General features: G+C 40.5%; 1 protein-coding gene across 7 annotated transcripts in view; it reads right to left on the reverse strand.

Moving 5' to 3' along the window:
• VPS35L (VPS35 endosomal protein sorting factor like) overlaps window positions 1–18,179 on the reverse strand; it is a 111,114-nt gene that overhangs the window by 69,107 nt on the left and 23,828 nt on the right. For 6 of the 7 annotated variants that reach the window (XR_006274817.1, XM_038419887.2, XM_038419885.2 and 3 more), the window contains exons 9-14: window positions 14,919–14,978; window positions 8,885–8,981; window positions 6,111–6,158; window positions 4,876–4,969; window positions 1,498–1,575; window positions 870–992 (exon numbers count right to left, since the gene is read on the reverse strand). Coding sequence is in view for 6 of the 7 variants with exons in the window: in XM_038419887.2 (XP_038275815.1) it covers window positions 870–992; window positions 1,498–1,575; window positions 4,876–4,969; window positions 6,111–6,158; window positions 8,885–8,981; window positions 14,919–14,978 (500 nt within the window). In the remaining variant the exon portion in view is untranslated. The remainder of the gene's footprint in view (window positions 1–869; window positions 993–1,497; window positions 1,576–4,875; window positions 4,970–6,110; window positions 6,159–8,884; window positions 8,982–14,918; window positions 14,979–18,179) is intronic. The other variant, XM_043493993.1, reaches the window with a different exon arrangement.

Raw genomic sequence — 18,179 nt, forward strand, 5'->3', positions numbered from 1 at the left:
TAGCTTCCTATATTTTCAGAAAGTTATTTTTTAAGTCAACTTTTATTATTTCCACTTTCTTCAGAATTCTGCATCAGATTGTGATTGTCTCAGATGCACTTCATGTTTTGTTGGGAATTTAAAGATCTTCTGATAGGCTCACCTTAGAAAATACGGTTTATTATTATTATTGTGGTTGAGATAAAATTTCCCAATCACTTGTTCTGGTACAAATTTTGATTTCTACTCGTACTATATATTTATCCCAAGAGTCATATCAGACAGAGAAGAAGTTGCCTGCTTTTTATTTACTTATACCCACAGTTCTGTTTCTGCATCTCCGTTTATATTAAAACTATGAAAAGGAAATAAGCTTTGTGGAATAATGAAGCTGACTTATTTTAGTCTGTTGTGTAATATTACATTTATTCTTCAACTTTGCCTTATAATTTTAAACTTAATATCTACAACTAAAAATAATTATGAATCCACTTACGCCTCCTTCACTATGGTTTTGTTTTTACACTTACTATTCCTTTCACATTGGCCTTTTTGTCTTTTCAAGCACTCTCACTCTCATACTATTTATGGCTACTTAGAATGTAGGCACTTCAGAGCATTGCATGTATCTTAACTAGCTATGTAAAGCCCAGTGTATATTTACAGCACTATAACTATATCTGTTAATAATATCACTCACATAAGCTTTGGTCATTTTTCAATTCAAGTTTGAATATAGCATCCTAGGTCCTACATCAATATTTACTAAATAGCCTTGCAATGAACAATTACCATAGGAATCTAACATCTTTTAAAAATCAGATATTGTATATGTTCTTTGTTCCAGTTAACTATCAAGCATTTATTTACATGGTGACTACGTCATTTACCTCGGGAGCACGGTACGCAATACACTGTAAAATCCAATCTATAGCAGGAGAGTAGAGAGTCAAATACAATGGAATCTCCACACACTGCACTACCAGCTGATTCTGAACAGTATCCCCATGCATCTGTAAAGGAAGTAAAAGATGAAAGAGCTGCCACGGGGGGGAAAAAAGGTGTCTGGCTGGGGCTATGAGAAACTGGAAACAAAACTTCAAGTTATAGGTTAATTGAAAGCTTTGAAAGACCAGGGTATATGAATTACACAGTATGCTCAACAAGTATTCTGCATATTTTCCGGTATTTGGAAGAAATATAGAGTGGGCACTATTTAAAATTTGGGCATATTGCATGTACAGTAGTTAAATTTACCACAATATGTGCAGTATTTCCCATTCTAAATATAGGAAATACCACAGTAAAGGTAAAGAGTTCAATCTAGTAAACATCAATTTTGCTGGTGACATCTATTGGCTGGTGAAATTATATTTTTTTCAGATTCACAGTTTCAAAAATATTTACAACTCTAGATTCTAGAACTTTTAAAAAGATTCATAAAAAGTATTTTCATCATCAGTTGCTCAAGGAACATCCTTATTTCATCACTCAGGCAATACAAACATATTTGCTTACTTGCTTAAATGTTAGAAGGAAGTCAAAAAAATTCTTGTTAAGGCTTTCTTTACGATGAGGAGCTACTTCCATCCCAACCTACATTCGAAGAAAGAGAAAAATTGTATCTGTACCACTTACCATCCTCTTTCAGCTATGAAATAGAGTTATTCACCGGGGAATAAGTATATTCACACGCATATCAATAAGATGAAGATATTATAGCAGAGTACTGAACAGAGTGCTTTTTGCCCATCGTTATCCCCGACTCACTAGGCAGTGATATTATGGCCCCATCCATTGAGACCAGAACTGAGCTAGCTACTACTGTGTTTAAACGAGGTTGTTGAGAACCTAGTATGTGTTCATGACCAGTAAGAGAAAAAACTAGCATTCAAATGTTAGGAAAAGCCATATTTAAGGCTGCCCTTTGGTGCATCCATTCCTTGCACTGAATGAAGTAGGGGTCCCGTGAAAAAAAAAAAATAGTACAGGACCGTGTAATTAAAGACTATTGTAATGCATAAACATGTAAGGGGGTGAATTAAGGGGTCAGAGGTAATTTTAAGTCTGGACTTTCCTAATTCTTGAGTGCTTGATTTTGCAACCTAACTAACGATTTTTTAAGTGCAGGGTATTTTTTACTATAATTTTTAAGAAAAGAAAAAAGGTAAAAAAAATTTGTTATGTGCAAGTGTAAGAGAAGAGAAAGTGGAACACAAATGACTCATGAAAAAGCTATAAGTCAGTTACTTTAAAAAACAAACAAACAAACAAACAAACAAACAACAGCTTCTAAGACTCCTCCCCTATCACTTTGCTCAACCAAGGCCTGATCCTGAGAAGCACCTGCCACTCCCACTGACTTTGTCGGGAACTGCAAGTACCCACCACCTACCTACACCAAGCATCTCTAGCCTTTATATTTTGTTTCTATTTGAGTCATATAAGCTTAAAAAAAATACACTGCCCTATGAACTTTCCATAGAGAGAGCTGGTTCTTTGATTCAATTCAACAGCAGAGATACCTCTATTCAGCGATGCTGCTGCTTTACAGATCTTATTTGTGTCTGCACTACAGCTTCATTATTTATGAACTGTTAGTTTTTATCAGGTTTTTATTCCAACCAGGGTCAGTTTGAAATTTTATTTTAATTAATTAGGTGTTAACAGAAAGCAAGTAGATGACCACACAGAATTGTGTGTCACAATTTTACCTCCTGCTAGGGGGGAGTCTATTTCCCTAACTTCTGCTTTCATTCCGGACCAAGACTTCTTTTCTTATTTTAAAAACATACCCTATGGCAGACTGTTAAGGCCACAAACATCCAATGTGATGGTACCTGGAACATTTCATCGGCCAACCTGTCAAGGCCTTACACAATTTGACAGCATTTCTGTCTGTACATATGCATGTAATGCAATGCATCCGATCAATTCCAAAATTTCAGGGAATGGTCTAGACATCAGCTGTCAGAACCCCTCTGATTTTGGGGAAAACTGGAAGGAGGAAAAGGGGGGGTACATGTAGCTGCTGCCATCTGACTAGCACAGCCACAGCTTTCAGCACCTATGCAATTGTCTGTTGATCAAACAAGTGGTTGATGGCACCCATTAATACCTTCCAGTATAACATCTCACCTCTGCTCATCCCCCCACAACAGAGTTTAATATGATGACACCCTGGATGATTATCTCCCAGACAGAAAGAATAATAATGATGAGGAGGGAGTGCACACACCTGGCATAGTGGGAGGGAGAATGACACACACAGAATTCCTTGGGGAGCAACTGGGGGCAGGGCAGACAGAGACTCTGGCATCGGGGGGAAGGGAATGCACAAAGAGTGCTTACCATAGGGCAGTGGTTCCCAAACTTTAACAACCTGTGAACCCCTTTCACTAAAATGTCAAGTCTCGCGAACCCCCTCTTAAAAATGAATATTTCCAGGGATTTTCTCCTTTACCCGAGTATAAATTATAAAAGCAGTGATCTTGGACATATAAAATTTGTTTTTATGACATGCTTATTACACACTATTTATCATTAATTATTATTTATCATTACAGTATTTTTATTACATTATGAAAACGGCAACATTCTTCCAAGATCTCACTTTCGTAGTTTGTATCACTTGAATAAACCTGTTATAAGTTGAGGCTCCTATGTTTCATCAAGGAATATCAGATGTGAAACAGCATGAAGGTATTTAAGAAGCCAAATCAAAGAATTCTTCCTACATAAGCATTCAGGTCTTGAGCAGTCCAGGCAAACAACGCACGTTACAACAAAGCTTAAACTTGTTCTTCACAATAATTTTAAACCAATACTAGCTGCCTATTTGATTTTAAAAACAGCAAAAAATATCCATCTCCCTGTCCATTTCTTATAAGGAGTCTTGAAGTTTAAATCTCCTTAGCGTGATATATACTTCCTTTGATCTGCTTAGCTGTTGGAATTCCAGGGGCTCCAGGCTGCTGGCCCCATGCTGCCTGGGATCCCTAGGGACAGCTCTGTCCGCCATTAGGGATTTTTTCCCTCACCCGAGAACTCCCTGTAACATTTTGCGAACCCCAGTTTGGGAACCACTGACATAGGGGGAAGAATGGGGATCTTGGAATGGGGGAACACAGAACTCCCTTATGGGGAAAATTGGGAGGACTTATATGATGGAAAGAGGGGCACACAGCGCACCTAGCAAAGAGGTAGGAATGGGGGACCATGGCATGGGAGGAGAGGGAATTAGGGTGCACACAGAAACCCTGGCAGGGAGCAATTGGAGGGAGTTGCAGCAAATCCCTGACATAGAGGGGGAAGGGAGGGTGGCGCTTATAGGGGAAACCAAGGAGCCTCTAGTGCGTGTAATAAGCTCAGCCTACGCAAGATACAAAGTGTGCAACCCCCTAGTTTTTAAAACATGACATCAAATTAACTCTTTTTCACCATGAAGCTCATCAAGCCATCCTCCAAAAGTAGATGCTCTCGTGGCATGAACAGGGAGACAATGAATTCAAGTAGAAGGAAAGCTTGTACAGTACCTCTGAAAAGACATACTAATATAGCAATCTGTAATACCACAAAGCTACAAGCTTTCTTTATGACTCAGTCCCCAATTTCCCCCTTCCCTCAGCAGGAAGTACTGGCAGGACAAGCCTGGAAAATTAGTTTTTAATTACTATGATTGTTATAGACAATTATGCAGCAGGTTTTCAAATTCTGACTATAATGGAAAAGTTATCCTGCCTTGCAATTTTCTAAGAGGAGGAACAGGCTGCTTTTTGGGCCAGAGAAAACCTGCCACTAATTAAAATCTTCCTTTTTTGGCAGGTGAGGCTGCAGTAAGAGAGAAATATACCATTGATGTAAGCTCACTTTAAATAATGTTAAATTATAGCCTACCCTGCACAGGTACGCTCTTGCATAGACTGCAACCAGTGGATCTCCAATTCCTCTAATCATAGACGTTAGTCGCGGGAGACATTCTGAAATTCCCCTGTTAAGATTTTTGAAAAATTAAATTTTGAAGTTTATGAATTGATCAGAGCACCACAGCGCATAATGATAACTTAAAAGGCTGCATTATTAAATTTCCATGTGAGCAAGAATTAAAAGAATCAAGAAAAGTCATATTAGCACAAAGTCTAATTTAGAAGTAAAATTTAACTAGTTCTCTAAGTAACATCTTAGACATGAATTATACTATTTACCCTTAGAAGCAGCCAGGCTAGGTACTGGAGATTTGCAAAGAGCTGGGGGACTGATGGAAGGAAAGAAGCCTTTCCTCTAGGCTGGAGAAGCTGGAGCTTCCTCTCTGGTTGCAATGTAGTCTCAGGGATGCAGAAGCCCAAAGGCCTCAGAGGCAGTGGATCTATGATGGCCAAGGAATCTCCTAGTCAGTCACAGATCCACTGGTCCCACTTCACTCCCAATTTCACCTGCTATGGTTATAAGGAGGGACTCACCACAGAGCTGTTACATGCAGGTGGTGTGGGCTGCTTATAGTATTCCTACCCCTCCAGCACACACCTGCACTGGCACAAGTGTGATCGGGCCCATACTGGGAGACCCAAAAATAATCAAGCTGTCATTGTAGAGCCATTGAGATTATAGCATTCATTGTAGCAATTAACTGCAAAGGCCTGTTAGTCCTGAAGGGCTATTTTTAAAACAATATTGATTCAGTTCTGCTTGGAGCCTATTCCCCAGCTGCTTTCCAGGCTCACTGCCTCTGCCTTGTTTCCTCAGCTTGCCTTTAGCCTGGTTACTGACCTACCTATTTTTCTTCCTGTGTTACCCTCTCCTTTACCTTCAGCCACCTCCTTTCAATTTTGCTTTCCTTTCAGTTTTGTAAACCCCTCCTCCTCGCCCCCCAAAAATGCTCGACTTTCCATTCATACTACAGTTATGCAAGTGCTCTGAAGTGGATGCATAAGTACGTCAGCAGCTGTGCTAATATTCTGCCTTGATGGGATTTGTATCAGGAGCCCAAAGCAATCAATATTGCCCCATCCAAAAGCACAGAAGATTCCTGCCATTATTGATAGTGGAACTTTCATACTTAATTCTCTACATACTACTTTAACATGTACCCATTTGTTGGCTGTCCATATTTATTAACTGCATGTTAGCCTTACGTTTTGGACAGAAATTTGTTGCATTTCAATATTGCTGCTTCCACATAGCTACAACAAAACCAAGTTAAGGAAAAATATTCCAAGATGTATTCCTTGTAAGAAAAACAAAACTACTACTCTGACAGACTGAAAATATCCTGTAATATACTGAGCAAATCTTATGGAATTAAGATAGCCCTAATTCAATAAGGTTTATTTTAACCCCATTTGGGGTGTACTGTATGTACATTAATGTGTTGTTGTGGCAGTAGGGTTGCCAAGTGTCCAGTTTTCAACCAGAATGCCCAGTCGAAAAGGGACCCTGGCAGGTCCGGTCAGCACTGATGACCAAATCAGGTCAGTGGCACAGTGGGACTAAAGCAGGCTCCATGAGGCTTCCAGAAGTAGTGGCATGTCCCCCCTCCAGCACCTATACCTCCGTACGCTGCCCCTGCCCCAAGCGCCAGCTCTGCAGCTTCCATTGGCCAGGAACTGCGGGAAATGGGAGCTACAGGGGCAGCGCTTGCAGACGGGGCAGCATGTAGAGCCACCAGGCCACACCTCTGCGTAGGAGCTGGAGGGAGGACATGCTACTGCTTCCGGGAGCTGCTTCAGGTAAGCGCTGCCCAGAGCCTGTACCCCTGATCTCCTCCTGCACCCCAACCCCCTACCTCAGCCCTGATCCCCCTCCTGCCCTCCGAACTCCTTGCTCCCAGCCTGAAGCACCCTCCTATACCCCAAATCCCTCATGCCCAGTCCCACACCAGAGCCTGCACCCCCAGCCAGAACCCTCACCCCCTCATACACTCCAATGCCCCCTGAGCCAGCCCGGTGAAAATGAGCAAGTGAGTGTGGGTGGGAAGAGCGAGCAACAGAGGGAGGGAGGGATGGATGGAGAGAATGGGGCCAGGGCCTTGGAGAAGAGGAAGAGCCTCGGAGGAGGGGCCGGGCAGGGATGTTCGGTTTTGTGCACGTAGAAAGTTGGCAACCCTACATGGCAGCGTATGTACCTTTTCTACATACGTAGGAAGGAGGAATGCTAATGTACTTCCTCCATTGTCAACCCTTTGAAGTCAGCCCCAGAAAGAGATGCATATACTGGTTAGAATTGGATTCTCCAGAGACCAACAGACAAAGGAAATACTTTTAGATAAAAACCTGGGGGGGGGGGGGGGGGGGGCTTTCAACCTTCTTCCTGCTCCAACAAAAGGACTCCTGGTCTACGCAGGGCGTCAGTACTTAGGGGAGGATTGGAAAGACTTGACCTATGAGGCCTCATAAGACTGGGGGCTTGTTCTGAGTTGGGAAGCTCCAATGAACTTGTAACCATAAAGATGACCCTTGGATGGGGTATTAAAAGACTGGACTTGCCAGAGTCCATGTGACAGCTGGGATGAACTCTGGTAAGCATATTACTGTGCATGTAAGTTGTTTTATTGTTTTTAATACGATTGCTCTGTAATGCTTCATACCTTAAGAATAAAGTAGGCTTGCTTAGAAAGAGCTGCATTGTAACATATCTGTAATAATTACATTGTTATCCGTTTCTCAAGAGAGAGCAAGCAGGTACCCTTGTGCAACCTTTCGGTGCTGGAAGTACACAGTGAAGGCAGGGGAACTGTGCAACCTGAGAATATCCCAGTCACAAGGGAGAGAGAGAGACACAAGAGTCTCCATCCAAGAGAGGCAACAGCTGGGGAGCTGAAGGCCAAGAGTGGATGCCCTTGCTAAACCACTGAGGGGAAATATAGGTACAGTTGCCCTGAATTGTGACAACTCCCTGGCTGTGAAATTAATTTCTCTTGGACACCACATGGTAAGGGTACTCTAAGACCTAATATCATTAACTGCACTACTTGTTTAGTGGCTTTTATAGCTTTTCCATTTCGTTTTCAAATATGTCCAGTTTATAGCATGTAAACTCTACTTAATAAACAATCATCATCGTGTGCTGCCACACCCCCCAGCCACCACCATGGCACTCAGGCTACAGTACCACATGATTCAAAGAATTCGAAAACACTTCAAAGCTCAAAATCCAAACAAAATTAAAGGGGTCAATATAAAAAGGGAGAAGAAAGGGCTGGGAGGAGAAGATCAATATGGGGTTAACAGAAATTTTGGAAGTTAACAGGTCTGTGTTACCATTAAAATCCTATAGACACTTGGATTTCTGATTCAACTACACCACAATTAAGATTTAGTACAAGTTGGAATTCACTCTCAATGCAAAACCTGGGGCAAGGACTGTCTTGTTTTTCTGTGTTTCTATAGTGGCCAGCACAATGGGGTCCTGGACAGACACTATAGTAACAAAAATTATACAAATTATAATAAAACAATTGTTGAGCTCCATTTGCCTTCCTATTCTGGAGAGAAAGGATGGTCCAGCAGTTAGGGTACTAGCCTATGTCTTGGGAGACTGAGGTTCAATTTCCTGCTCCACCACAATCTGACTGTATGATCTGGGTAAAGTCACCTAACCTCTCTGTGCCTCACTTAGTTCCCCACCTGTTTAAAAAAAAAAAAAAAAAGGGAATAACAGTACACCACTACCTTACGGGGGTGTTGTGAAGATAAATACATTAAAGATTGAGAGGTGATCAAATAATGTTGTGATGGGAGGGGGGCATGTAAGTACATAAGATAGACAGATATTTTCAGACTAAAACCTGAGGTGATAATCATTGTTTAGATTTTCAACATAGTGAAATTGATGTTCTCATATTACTTTAATTCCTTTTAAAACTTCATAGTGTACCATTTTGATAGTCAAACTCATCTAAAAAGGATACAATCTGGGAATGAGCTCTCTGATTGAAGCAATCTTGAAAAACCAGTTTAAACAGGTTTCTTTGGCAGTATCATTAACACTTTCTGGAGTAAAATTATCTGTAAAAACAAAGCCAGAGCCAAGCATATTACATTTAGTTCTGAAATAAATTACATTAGTTACATTTATTTAAAACAGTACATTGAGTATTTCCTTTTAAAAAGAAGTGAAACATACGGTAATGAACTGGACAATGTAATTCTAGGATCTCCTTTCCAGCAATACAGACAACTGCTCGACTGCAAACCCAGAGCGAGCAGCAATGTTAGGTAACCAGAGCCCCACTTCTATTTTCTAGTAATATTGATTTATTTCATTTGATCTAATGCCTGATGTCAACCCAGTAGCTCATAATATACTTTATTATTATTTTAGAGCTAGACAAGTAACTCCTATGAAATTCTCATATGGAAGAGCTGACAAATACTGCTCTTTATCGTCTTCTCTGCCTTTGTCCTCTTGCACCCTCCCGCTCCTTACTCTCACCTCCTCTAGGGTTGCCAAATTTGTATTCGCAGAAAACTAAAGACCTTTGCCCCACCCCCGCCCAGCCCCTTCTCCAAGGCCCCGCCCCCTCTCACTCTATCCCCCCGCCTCCGTCGCTCGCTCTATCCCACCCTCGCTCACTCACTCGTTTTCATTGGGCTGGGAGACAGTAGGGTGTGACAGGGGTGAGGGCTCTGAGTGCAGGCTCTGTAGTGGTGCAGGGGGATGCAGGGTTATGGGTGCAGGAAGGGTTATGGGTGCAGTGGTGCAGGGGGATGAGGGGGTGAGGGCTCCAGCTGTGGGTGCGGACTCCGGGGTGGAGCTGCAGATTAGAGGTTTGGCATGCAGAAGAGGGCTCCAGGCTGTGGCAGAGGGTTGGAGTGTGGGGGGGGGGGGGGGTGAGAGTTCTAGTTGTGGGTGCAGGCTCTGGGCTGGGGCCAGGTTTGGGGTGCAGGAGGGCTCAGGGCTAGGACGGGGGTTGGTGTGCAGGAGGGGATTTGGGATGCAGGCTTCCCGGAAGCAGTGACATCTCCCTCAGGCTCCTAAGCGGAGGTGCGACCAAATGGCTCTGCCTGCGCATACAGGCATTGCCCCCTCAGCTCCCATTGGCCACGGTTCCTGTCAATCTGTTTCTTCACTTCAGTAAGTGGGTATTGTAGTTGTAAGAACGCTTGATAGAGATCTTGTAGGTGTTTGTCTCTGTCTGAGGGGTTGGAGTAAATGCGGTTGTATCATAGAGCTTGGCTGTAGAAAATGGATCATGTGGTGTGGTCTGGATGAAAGCTGGCAGCAAGTAGGTAAGTATAGCGGCAATTCTTCAATAAAAAAAACTTCAAAAACAGACTCCAAGGAGAGACTGCTGAATTGGAATTAATTTGCAAACTGGATACAATTAACTTACAGTGGATGTGTCATTACATAAAGCAAAGGAAAATAAATAAAACTATTTCCCCTCCTACTGTTCTTGTCTACTGGGGGAAATGGCCCACCTTGATTATCACTACAAAAGGTTCCCCCTCCGTACCCCCGCTCTCCTGCTGGTAATAGCTTACCTTTCCTGATCCCTCTTGTTACAATCTGTATGGTAACACCCATTGTTTCATGTTCTCTGTGTATATAAAATCTCCCCACTATATTTTCCACTGTATGCATCCAGTGAAGTGAGCTGCAGCTCATGAAAGCTTATGCTCAAATAAATTTTTTAGTCTCTAAGGTGCCACAAGTATTCCTTTTATTTCAAGGAAAGGCACTCTTTGACACACTTTGAATAATATGCTGACAAGGAAATGTCTATATTCCAACTGAGTGTTTAATAATCTAGAAATGGAAGCCTCATAATACTGCCACTGTTAAATTTGGGAGCTGTAGCAAAAGTGCTAAATCCTTAATCAAATTCAGCTTCATGGGAAATGCTAACTAGTGATGGCATAATTCCAGAAAGAAAAGGAGTACTTGTAGCACCTTAGAGACTAACAAATTTATTTGAGCATAAGCTTTGGTGAGCTACAGCTCACCTTCACCGGATGCATTCAGTGGAAAATACAGAGGGGAGATTTATATACACACACACACACAAAATGAAACAATGGGTATTACCATACACACTGTAAGGAGAGTGATCACTTAAGATGAGCTATTACCAGCAGGTACGGAGGGTGGGGGGAAGGAAGAAAACCTTTTGTGGTATAATCAAGGTGGGCCATTTTGAGCAGTTGACAAGAATGTCTGAGGAACAGTGGGGGGTGGAGAGGGAATAACATGGGGAAATAGTTTTACTTTGTGTAATGACCCATCCGCTCCCAGTCTCTATTCAAGCCTAAGTTAATTGTATCCAGTTTGCAAATTAATTCCAAGTCAGCAGTCTCTCGTTGGAGTCTGGTTTTGAAGTTTTTTTTGTTGAAGAATAGCCACTCTTAGGTCTGTAATCGAGTGACCAGAAAGATTGAAGTGTTTGCCAACTGGTTTTTGAATGTTATAATTCTTGACGTCTGATTTGTGTCCATTTATTCTTTTACGTAGAGACTGTCCAGTTTGACCAATGTACATGGCAGAGGGGCATTGCTGGCACATGATGGCATATATCACATTGGTAGATGCGCAGGTGAACGAGCCTCTGATAGTGTGGCTGATGTGATTAGGCCCTGTGATGGTATCCCCTTAATAGATATGTGGACACACTTGGCAACGGGTTTTGTTGCAAGGATAGTTTCCTGGGTTAGTGGTTCTGTTGTGTGGTGTGTGGTTGCTGGTGAGTATTTGCTTCAGGTTGGGAGGCTGTCTGTAAGCAAGGACTGACCTGTCTCCCGAGATTTGTGAGAGTGATGGGTCGTCCTTCAGGATAGGTTGTAGATCCTTGATGATGCGTTGGAGAGGTTTTAGTTGGGGGCTGAAGGTGATGGCTAATGGCGTTCTGTTATTTTCTTTGTTGGGCCTGTCCTGTAGTAGGTGATTTCTAGGTACTCTTCTGGCTCTGTCAATCTGTTTCTTCACTTCAGCAGGTGGGTATTGTAGTTGTCAGAATGCTTGATAGAGATCTTGTAGGTGTTTGTCTCTGTCTGAGGGGTTGGAGCAAATGCAGTTGTATCGTACAGCTTGGCTGTAGACAATGGATCGAGTGATATGATCTGGATGAAAGCTAGAGGCATGCAGGTAGGAATAGCGGTCAGTAGGTTTCCGGTATAGGGTGGTGTTTATGTGACCATCGCTTATTAGCACCGTAGTGTCCAGGAAGTGGATCTCGTGTGTGGACTGGTCCAGGCTGAGGTTGATGGTGGGATGGAAATTGTTGAAATCCTGGTGGAATTCCTCAAGGGCTTCTTTTCCATGGGTCCAGATGATGAAGATGTCATCAATGTAGCACAAGTAGAGTAGGGGCATTAGGGGACGAGAGCTGAGGAAGCGTTGTTCTAAGTCAGCCATAAAAATGTTGGTATACTGTGGGGCCATGCGGGTACCCATTGCAGTGCTGCTGATTTGAAGGTATACATTGTCCCCAAATGTGAAATAGTTATGGGTGAGGACAAAGTCACAAAGTTTAGCCACTAGGTTAGCCATGACATTATCGGGGATATTGTTCCTGACGGCTTGTAGTCCATCTTTGTGTGGAATGTTGGTGTAAAGGGCTTCTACAGCCATAGTGGCCAGAATGGTGTTTTTAGGAAGATCACCGATGGATTGTAGTTTCCTCAGGAAGTCAGTGGTGTCTCGAAGATAGCTGGGGGTGCTGGTAACATAGGGGCTGAGGAGGGAGCCTCCCAGTGGCTATGTAGGCTCCCTTCTCAGGCCCTACGCTACCAGCACACACACACATACCCCTTTGGATGCTTTTTCTGATTCATAACTTATTACTCTCTTTTCTTATCACTAAAGCAAGTGATATAGAATGAAATACAGTCCTAAAGATAGTATGTAAAATTACACATTAACAAACTACAAGGTATTTAACCTACACATAAATAATTTATTGCTAACAAATGGAGAAATGTGCAAAAACAAATTAGAAAAGGAGTACTTGTGGCACCTTAGAGACTAACAAATTTATTTGAGCATAAGCTTTCGTGAGCTACAGCTCACTTCATCGGATGCTCAAATAAATTTGTCTCTAAGGTGCTACAAGTACTCTTTTTTTTTGTGAATACAAACTAACATGGCTGCTTCTCTGAAACCTGTCATAATTCCAGACTCATCCTTGTGCTGATACCTATCTTTGTGCTTATACAAGATGAATACCCTCTACTTCCCTCCCTTCAAATCTTGGATACTGAAAGTGGCAACAGACATAGCTATATGGGCATTGAATGTGAGTCAACAATGTGATTCTGTGGCAAAAAAGGCAACTACTCTAGGAGGTTTTAACAGCAGTGTCACATTTAAGACATGGGAGGTAATAGTTCTGCTCTGTTTAGCATTGGTGAGGCCTCAGATGGAGCACTGTATTCAATTCTGGGTGCCATACTTTAAGAAAGATGTGAAAAAACTGGAGAGAGTTCAGGGGAGAGCAACAAAAATGATAAGAGATTTAGAAAACCTGACCTATGAGGAAAGGTTGAAAGAACTGGCATGTTTAGCCTACAGAACAGAAGAATGAGTGGGGATCTGATAAAAATACTCAAATCTGTTAAGGGCTGTTATATAGAGGACAGTGATCAACTGTTTTCTGTGTGCACAAAGGGTAGGACAAAAAGTAATCTGCTTAATTTGCAGCAATGGAGATTTAGGTTAGATATGAAGAAAAATCTTTCTAACTTTAAGGATAGTTAAGCACTGGAACAGGTTAAGTGTGGAGGTTGTGGAATCTCTGTCACTGGAGGTTATTAAGAAAAGGTTAGACAAACTTCTGTCAGGGATGGTGTAGGCATACTTAATCCTGCCTCGACATGGCGGGGGATGGACTAGACATCCCAGGTGGACTAGACATCCCATTCCTGATATCATTGCTGGTAGAGATTTCTTTCCAAGATATTTTGACTCTTGCTTCACCCGGAGAGAGCGGTCCATAGGGGGTGGAGCGTTAAATAGCAAGGAGAAAAAAAAAAAAACTCACCAAAGAAAATATTATTACTGACTTGTTTCTCATGATGCTACTGGTTTAGTATTGCAAGCTGTTTGTGATGAAATCAAAGGTAAATACTTTTATTTTATAATGAAATTTGCATGGGCTCATCTACAACATGAAAATAACCATATTTAAACATGGTTTTGGCCAAACTGTGTGGTAATAGGGTTTATTCTTGTCTGTGCAGATAAAACCATGTTATAAGCATGCTGAAAAACTGTAGGAAGATGCTTAGGATATGAGAGTATGAGGAGAGAAGAGGACAAGAGTTTTTTCCCTTGTTTTAGAACCGGATTGAGTGGGAATAGTAAGCTCCCAACAGTTGTCTTCCATTTCCTCCTGCCCTAGAAGTTACACACTCTTCCCTCCCCCGCAACAAACCCTGCTAATGTTGACAGGTTTCAGAGTAGCAGCCGTGTTAGTCTGTATTCGCAAAAAGAAAAAAAAAAATTTGTTAGTCTCTAAGGTGCCACAAGTACTCCTTTTCTTTTTGCTAATGTTGAGAATCATTAAAACTGGAAATGAATACATTTTACTGTCACAAGTTTTATGTTGGGTTATTTATAGTAAGGAAGTAAACTTATGTAAAGTTGTGGGAGTGATTAAAGTAACCTGTTATAGACATTTTCCCTTGTTAAAAACTAGGAACAGCAACTAAATCCAAATTCAGCAAACATGAGCAGACTGATTTATTTTCAGAGGACATTAACAAGGTAATATTTTTCTACTACACCATTGGCTTGGCCCAATTTAAAAACTCTAGTTCTCTCCCACAGGAATTGAGGTATGCACTAAAGTCTTCCCATGTGTTTTTATTTTATAAAGCTTGGAAGCAAAACTGAATTTGTTTCAGGATATGTATTGTTGAAATTACTTACAATCCCAAACCTAGCTTGGTAAACATGATAAATTTACACATTTCTACAAGAATAGCACAAGGCAGGCACAAAGTTACCTGGTAAAGAGCCGCGATTATCCAGACACATGGATAAAATTCTTTCATATACTAGTTTTCCTGCCAAGAAAATAAATTAATCTTTAGCAAATTGTAAAATGCAAATTGTGAAATAATGATGGTTTTCTACAGGGTCCAGGAATCTCATCTGCAAAGACTTCCTTGAACTCCATTATATTATGCTGCCATCTAGTGAATCTGAAAGATTTGAAGGTCTGCACTGAGGATTTTGCATGCTATAATTTCTCTGGTTTAGTTTCACTAAGAACAAAGGCAGTGGATAGGTCAGATTACTCCCAACTATCTCCTGTTGACCAGGAAGTAAATTTTGGTGCCCCCCTCTTCACTGAGCAGTGATCCTGTATTATTGTTAGCAACTGTCAATCAGTAGAAAAGGACATAAAGGGGATATAAAACCTGGAAAAACAACTGCATCTGTCACAGCACATCCTGTTAAACACCAACAATGCATTTCAAGTTAAAAGGCTGTAATAAATCAGTTCCATACTGTTAAAGAAATCCAAGATTGTTTTTATTAATAATTTTAATCAATTAGATTAAATAATTCAGCAAAAAACATTTTGACCATTTCATAGTCTATATTCAATTAAAGAAAGCTTTTACTAGTTCAACTGTTCCACAAACAGGAAGAGATGGAATGAAATATTTTTAAGATTTAGGAAGCTGTTAGGTGATAGAGTGATAATTTCTTGCAACATTACGTAACACGTTATTTTAACTTGAGATATAGTTTTAGATTTCAAAGTTTAGAGATCCTAACCTTTCCCATAGTTTTGTTTTAGCCTCACATTGTTAAACACACAAAGAAAGTGCACCTTTTTCCTTTTGGAGATTTAAAGAAATGTGTTTAGATTTTTTTTTTAAAATAAAACACTTCCATTTTGTTTGAAGAATGATGTACCGTATCTAATCTGTCTGTATTATTGTTTGCCTAAACGTTTAACTCACTTACTTTTGGAATCCTACATACTAATTACAGCGTGGATAAACAGAGCACCTAATTAATTAATGAGAATCTCCTTCTTGACCTAAAGAGTCAGGTTTCTTCATGAATTAAAAGAATATGAAAATATACTAAGGGAAAATGAAGAGCTTCCCATCTGCCCTGTGTCAAAGAAGGCTCCCCCATCTACAATGGAGCTATGAAATGTGTTTGAACTTTGTCCCAGCTAAGCCAGTTTCACATAGTTTAGCCAATCAATCAGTGAGCTGATGGAGTCAAATCGCCCATCCATACTGCATTAGAAGCTGGCATAACTGGAACTCTGTTTAAATACTGAGCCCTAATTCCGTTTCCTGCCAATTAAGAACAGGGCCAAATGAGATGGCTCCAGAAGGGAGACAGGGCATAAGCCACTGAAAAGAGCAATATGTTGCTATTATCTGCAAATCCAAGCATTGGATCTGACTGGGAATATAATGATTTAAAGTTAGTGAAATTACAACTTTACATTTTCCAAATTATCCTAAATTTGCTTACTGTTTTGGCCATTAAGCAAACCACCTCCACTATCACCTTCTCCAGGAGCTTGAAGAGAGGGTTATTATTTATACCTCAATAGAGAATCAGGAAGTTTTAAGCATAAAACATTTATATTATTGAATAAGGATTTAAAAAGCAGCTGTGTCCAGAAAACAATATTTTCCAGTTCTTTTCCTGCTTGCTTAGAATTACATGCAGAGACCAGGCTAGTGGCAATCTGTAAGGCATTTCCACAGATTTTAGTGTGACTGATGAATGTTTCATCATGTTGATAATTCACAAAAACCCAATCTAAAATAGCTGCCATATCAATAGATTTACTTGATGTAAAATGCTTTACTGATGGCAAGAGACTACCTAGAGATCTGATCCTGAGAGATACATTCAGTCTCCAGAATATCAGGGTTGGAAGGGACCTCAGGAGGTCATCTAGTCCAACCCCCTGCTCAAAGCAGGACCAATCCCCAATTTTTGCCCCCATTTGTTCCTAAATGGTCCCCTCAAGGATTGAACTCACAACCCTGGGTTTAGCAGGCCAATACTCAAACCACTGAGCTATCCCGTTATCCTTGAAATTATATTTCTTTCTTTTGTATTTGTGTAAGCATCTACCTACAAGGCAAAATGAGTACTGAAACGCCACAGAATTAATCTTGTATTTGTTGCAAATGTACTCTCCCTAGGAGAAGAGAGCCAACTGAGATAATTGTTTATGTAATAATAAAACATAGCCAACTATTTAATCATCTCAATTATTTTCCTCCCTAGAGTCTTTAGTTTTCTACAACTGGTAATTCATATAGCCATAACAAATGATGTTTATCTCATGACTTTACTTTAGTGATATTCATTGTATTACAGCATATTGTATGTATTTAAGATTATTCATCTTTCAAGGTTATTCAGTGAAACAATATATTATCCTGAAACAGAATTGATTGTTGGCTTTCAGAAGTTACTTTAATAACTATTACATTTCTAGAACAAGCTGCAAACTAATGTATTTATTTATTCTTGTTAGGAATCTAAATTAAACATGTTTATTAGTAATATAGAAAAACAAAACAGAAAAATATTCTGAGCCCAAACACAGCATTAAAGGGACATATATCTATCTATATATCACTTAGAATTGTTATAAATAAGAGAATCACATGAAAATCTGAAGAATCAGTTAATGAAAATATAAATATCATTAACAGAACGTAGCATATAGTGTTTTGCATACCCTCACAAAGAGACTTAAGGTACTTCACCAAGCAAACAAACAGTGACAAACATAAAATGGACAATACAAAGCCAAATAAAACAAAAAACAACATGCCATCATTTTGGTTTCAGAACACATTGCAAGACCCAACTTTTTGCATAAGCTTTCCTTCACTAAACAGGGACTAAAGCACAGCACTCTCATGGACAGATTATAAAAATAGATCTAGTAATTTGAATGTTAGCAGATAAATAAAGGGAGGGTGAAGAGTAGAGTATTTTATGGATAGAGTTAGTGTGTCCCAATTATGAGCCAGACGCTTAGATGCCATGGCGATAGGCACATTAGGGATGCCTCAAGGGAGTCTTATACAGAGGCAGAATGGAACTGAAACAAGATTGTATGGTTATTAGAGAGAGAACCCAAATTAAGTTTTGAGGCAGTTTTCAAAATTAGGTAGGGAGGATAAAAAAAAATAACAATGCCCAGAGAGGAAGGAGATCCACAGGGGATACTGCCACTAAGGTTCAATCACCCATTGATCTAA

The sequence above is a fragment of the Dermochelys coriacea genome, chromosome 10 (assembly GCF_009764565.3).
Source record: "Dermochelys coriacea isolate rDerCor1 chromosome 10, rDerCor1.pri.v4, whole genome shotgun sequence".
In the NCBI taxonomy this organism is placed as follows: domain Eukaryota; kingdom Metazoa; phylum Chordata; order Testudines; family Dermochelyidae; genus Dermochelys; species Dermochelys coriacea.